A 5,890-nucleotide genomic window follows, 5' to 3' on the forward strand; every position below is an offset into this window, starting at 1 on the left:
TCGTTCTTTCCGTTAAGGATGCAAATGGGGTTTGACTATACAGAGTTGTTGGCTGCATAACTGAAGTTTCTTTCTTTTCTTTATTTTATTTAAAATATTAGGTATATAGATGTGATAAAGATCAATAAATTAAATTTCGGATTTCGAGATTCAAAAATATAAAAAGAATTTTCGATTTCATTGGAAATTTAAACTCAATTGACACTCTTAACAAAATTTGATAATTTCGTTTCGGTAATATTTCGTAACCTCAAAAAAAAAAATTAGAAATTTAATTTCATGGATGAGATATTGTGTAATTTCATATTTAGACTAATATGTTCTAACAAGTTTTCAATGCATATTGATGTCTTTTATATACTGCACCACTGATTTTGATTTTAGTAAATTGCTTTACCAAACTCATTCTCAAATCTTAAAAATACAAATGCAATTATCATTTTGTACAATTATTTTATAGAAATATTTTTGTAAAACAAGACCAGATGGGCCCTAAGTTTTGGTTTTCAGTTTTCTTTTTTACTTGTTAACAGAACTATGATTTTAATTTGTTGCTTGCCACATAGTACGTATTAGAAATGGTTCCTTTTGATTAATCTGATAAGAAAAAAATGTAATGATTACAAATAGTAACAGAAAGAAGGCTTCATGCTATAACATCTAACGTTCCTTTTTATTTTCTCATTCAATTTGCTGCATTGTCTTCTCTCCCCACAAATATCCTCTCCCTTGCTTTCTCTGCCTGCAACATTTGTATAGGATGTACATATGTTTATGCTTTATGTTTATCTATAGAACACATTTAAATTAGCTAAAGTCGATCAACGTACCTAAAATTAAATTAGCCAAGGAATAATTGAAAGAAATATTAATGGGAGTTTATTAGAAACCTGTTTTGTCCAATTGGTGAAACCAGTGATAAGAGCAAGAAGAGTAGATTGCACAGCAGAGCCAAAGACTATTCCAATCCAAAGGCCTTTCCCCCTTAAGCGTAGAGCAAATCCGAGTGCAGCACCCACCGGAAGCCCAACCAAATAAAATGCCCCAAGATTCACATAAGCCCCTATATGCTGCCACCCACTTCCTCTTGCTACCCCTGAGATTCATGTGAAGTAGTAGCATCTCATGAACAAATTAACATAGTGCTTCTAAAATATGGACATTCTCCTTCCAAGAAAACAAAAGCTTACATTATTGAGTGTCACTACAAGAAAAAAAGGTTTGGGAGAGGAACTAAGTTCGCCGCCCAAAGTCGAATTTCGTCGCCCAAAAATGGGCGACGAACTGAGTTCGTTGAGAGTTTGGCTGCCCAATCGATGACGCCCAAGAGTTTGGGCGACGAACCAGTAAATTTCGTCGCCCAAAGGCACCTGGGGCAACGGATTTTTTTCGTCTCCTGAAGCATATGATTCCTCGCCCAAAGCATGTTTGGGCGACGAAATTATTCGTCGCTTAAACCATGTTTTGGGAGAGGAATAAGGAGTTTCGTCGCCCAAATCATGTTTGGGCAACGAACTTAATTATTACTAGCCAAATCGTGTTTAGGCAACGAAATTGTTCGTCGCCTAAACATGCTTTGGGCGACGAACCTCTTTATTCCTCGCCCAAAATACTCTTAGGCGACGAAATTGTCCGTCGCCTAAACACGATTTGGGCGAGGAATGGTTATGTTCGTTGCCCAAAGCATGTTTAGGCGACGAACAATTTCGTCGCCTAAACATATTTAAAAATTTTTTTTTAATTTAAATTATATATTTGAATTTAATATTTAAAAGAAAAATATTTACTCAAAAACTATATAAAACAAAATTAATAAATTTATATATCCAAATATTCATACAAAGTAGTAATAACCCTAATGGTCAATCTATTCTAAACCAGTAGCATCATCATCATTCATATCTGACGGAGGTTGATGAAAAGATGGTGGCGGGACAAACCCAGGTATCGCCTTGGTCAATGCAGCATACAACGCCTCCTTCTCAACTCTCTCAGCTCGTAAGTCCTCCTGCAACTTTTTCACTTGAGCGGACAACCCTGCGACGACTGCAGATGGCTGAGAAGAAGATGAAGACGAAGACGAAGACGAGGATCGAACATCACGAATCCGTCCATATCTCTGCAAAAAATCGGTCAAATCAGAGTTCATATACCCGTTCAATTATTATTATAAGAATCACGATCGTTTATACACCCTAAACGCCAAACCTAACTTCTACATCTCTGATTGAGATAATTTTTTGCATGGATGATCTTTGAGTGGGGCACTAAGAAATGATCGATTCGGATCGTTAAAAACACAATAGAAAAGTGAGTTTCTACATATAAATACACTTGAAGAGTATAAGTCTATTAACTTTTTCGTTGAAACTTTGTCGATTCAACAATTGTGAAGACTACAATGTGATTTCAACAATCGGAGCCGTTCATTTTATTCGTTTATACTAAAAGATCATCCCTGCAAAAAATCGGCCAAATCGGAATTGATCTACTCGAACGATTAGTATTAGAAAATTCACGATCGTTCATAAATTCGAGCACCGTTACGTAACTTTTACATCTCTGATTGAGCTAATTTTTTGTAATAATGATCATTGAGTGAATAATTAAAAATTGAACGGTTTGGATTAATGGAAACACGATTGCATTATATGAATATAATCTACATAAAATTGTACAAAAAAAAAGGTAATAAGACTTTGGGCGAGGAATATGCATGTTCCTCGCCCATACATTGGGCGAGGAACATACTTATTCGACGCCCAACGTATGGATCAACTGTCGTTTTAGCGCATTTTTTAGGCGACGAAATATTTTCGTCGCCCAAAGTTCCTTTAGGCGAGGAAAATTATATTCGTCGCCCAAAGTTATCTTGGGCGACGAATATGTTCGTCGCCCAAACCTGGATGAGATTAGGCGACAACGTTTATAGTTCGTCGCCCAAAGTTGCTTTGGGCGACGAATTTTGGTTCGTCTCTCAAAGTTTAGTCGCCCAAATATATTTTTCTTGCAGTGTGTTTAGCCTGTATCGTCTAATGATCTAAATCATTTATGTTTTAAGCCTTCATTCAAAGATTATTTTTACAAAAAGTCGTTAATTAAATCAGAAACTTTTAACTCTTTATTTAATTATCATTGTAATGTTTAGTATTTATTGGAAAACTTTTTTAATTTGTTTATTTATTTTATCACCATTAGAAAACAGCCTAGATGGTTTTTGATTTGGACGATTTAAATAGAGTAGATCAGATCAATAAAAGGGCCTGAATAATGAACCAAATTTAGATCATTGAACTACATATATTGCAAGATGTGCCCACATTTAGTTCTTTCTTTTTTAAAAAAAGAGGATGTCCACTTTAAAAACTATCTATGAAGTATGAACAAAGAGAAGTACATATATATGAAAGCGATAATCAAATAACCTGAAAGAACTGCTTGTAAGCTGTCCATAGAGACTGAGAGACAAATCAACGGTGCCATAGTTGCAACAGAATGTTGGTATAATATAATATAATATTATTTATTTATATTTAAGATTCAAAACTAATTTATTTGATTTTAAATATTCTGTCAGTTTAATTGAACAGTTACAACTTTTCACTAAGGGTAACTTCTTATGGGCCTAATACAACAGTCATGACTCTTTAAAAGAGGCATGTAGATTTCTATTAATAGAAATCTCATCAGACTGAAGAAAGAACGTTCTACACTTGTCTTTTATTCTGACTTTCATCATCCTCTTCCATATCCTACTCTCTCAACTTTCATACTCTATTTTGGGCAATCGATATTGACTTGACAACCGGTCTGCCGTTTGACGTGCATAGCGGATCAGACATCTGTGAGTTCATTGGGTTGTATCTTGGAGTTGTAGGCGACCGCCATAACCTGCACGTAGGAAGGCGTCTACGGCTTTAGGACAGCGACTGTCGTGCCTCTCTTGAATTCACAGGCCAGAATCTTTCATCTTATTTATTTACTGATAAGTCTGATATATACTTCTTGATTGTCATATAATTAATTAGTCATATATGTATTGATATATAATTATTAATTACTATATTTTAACAATCTAAAGCCGTAGAAAGAAATTGCATTGCATATATAAGTTTTTCTGCGTATCTGTTATATATCATCCATATATAGCATCTGATTGATTTGGGCTCCATTATTAATTAGGAGTTGTGTTGCAGTTCACTTAAATTTACTTTCTCATTCTGTGAAATCATCTTAGATTAATTTCAAATAATTTATGTTGTTGTGTGTTTAGACATCCATAAATTAGAGTAACATTTATCTGTCAATCCATCTAGTGACAGGTTAATATTTAATTTCTACAGTGTTCTTGCTATCTAATCTCTCTCTTGCTAATTAAATATTAGTTTAATAAAATGATAAATTTAGAAGAAGCCAGTAGTGTCAAACCTGAAAAATTTAGTGGCCAACATTTTCGTAGGTGGCAAAAACAAGTGAAATACTGGTTAACAGTCTTAGGACTAATTTCCGCCCTTGAAGAATCTGAACAAAATGACTCTGAACCAAACAATGAATCTACTTCTTGGTTTACTCCTGAACAAATAGAATACCATTGCCATAATAGAATTTTAAGTGCCCTGTCTGATCATCTTTATGATGTGTATCATGCTACTACATCAACAGCCAAAGAACTTTGGGGTGTTTTAGAATCAGAATATGGAATTATAGATGCTGGCATTGATAGGTTCACTGCTTCAAACTTTAATAGCTATAAAATGGTTGACAATAAACCTGTAGGAGAACAAATTCATAAGTTTCAAGAGCTTTTAAGAGGAGTAGAAAAGAAAGGAACCAAGTTCAGTGAAGATTTTAAAGTTTCTTGCCTTATTGACAAGTTGCCTCCATCTTGGGATGAGTTTGCAAGAACTCTAAGACATAAACAAGGGGAGTTTACTTTAAGCCAAGTCTTAAATTCACTTAGAGTTGAAGAGAAACATAGGTTAAAACAAAAGAAAGAAACTGAAAACTCACCTACTGTAAATTTGGTTGAAAGTGACAACAGAAAGAACAATAGAAACAATTGGAAAAATAGGAACAATAGGAACAATAGGAACAACTTACAACCAAGGGGAAGAAACTTTAAGAATAGTCAAAATAAAAATAAGGACCAAGGGAGAGAGAAGAGGTCTTGCTTTGTTTGTGGAAGGACCAATCATGTGGCAAAGGACTGCTATTACAAGAAGACTGAGGAATACAAGTCTAAACTAAATCAAAAAGGTCAAAAAGCCCAAGTGAATATGCTATTGGAGCAAGAGTCCTCTCAACCAATTTTCAAGTATGGCCCTTTAATTAATTTTACTTATCAAAATAAGGATTGGTTGTTAGATTCTGGAGCTAATATACATGTCTGTTTTAATCGTGGGTTATTCAAAAATTACCAGAAATCAAGTGGAGGAAGTGTAACTCTTGGAAATGACACAGTCGCTCAAGTGCTTGGGATTGGAGACATAGAGTTAAAGATGACATCTGGGAAAGTCTTAATACTAAAGGATGTGAGATATGTACCTGATGTTAGAAGAAATTTAGTTAGTGGTTCATCTTTAGTACAACAAGGTTATAAAGTTGTTTTAGAATCAAATAAGGTTGTAATTACTAAACACAATGTTTTTATTGGTAAAGGTTTTATTTGTGATGGTTTATTTAAATTAAATGTATCTTTAGAGATTATTGGTACTCAAATTCTCAATGTAGAATCAAGTAATGTTTGGCATGGAAGGTTAGGACATATAAATTTAACAAAAATCAAGAGAATGATGAATTTGGAGTTAGTTCCTAAATCAAACATAGACTTACATCACAAGTGTGAAATTTGTGTACAAGCAAAACAACCCAAGAAACCTTTTAAGTCTGT

General features: G+C 34.1%; 1 protein-coding gene across 1 annotated transcript in view; it reads right to left on the reverse strand.

Annotated features, from left to right (window-relative positions):
* Nucleotides 1–685: 685 nt before the first annotated feature.
* LOC147286578 (protein DETOXIFICATION 12-like) overlaps nt 686–5,890 on the reverse strand; it is a 31,890-nt gene continuing 26,685 nt past the window's right edge. Inside the window, exons 6-8 of the mRNA XM_086240570.1 lie at nt 3,426–3,493; nt 891–1,096; nt 686–742 (exon numbers count right to left, since the gene is read on the reverse strand). Coding sequence (XP_086096696.1) covers nt 686–742; nt 891–1,096; nt 3,426–3,493 — 331 coding nt within the window. The remainder of the gene's footprint in view (nt 743–890; nt 1,097–3,425; nt 3,494–5,890) is intronic.

Source organism: Dryas octopetala, chromosome 4, assembly GCF_963921425.1.
Source record: "Dryas octopetala chromosome 4, drDryOcto1.1, whole genome shotgun sequence".
NCBI lineage: Eukaryota > Viridiplantae > Streptophyta > Magnoliopsida > Rosales > Rosaceae > Dryas > Dryas octopetala.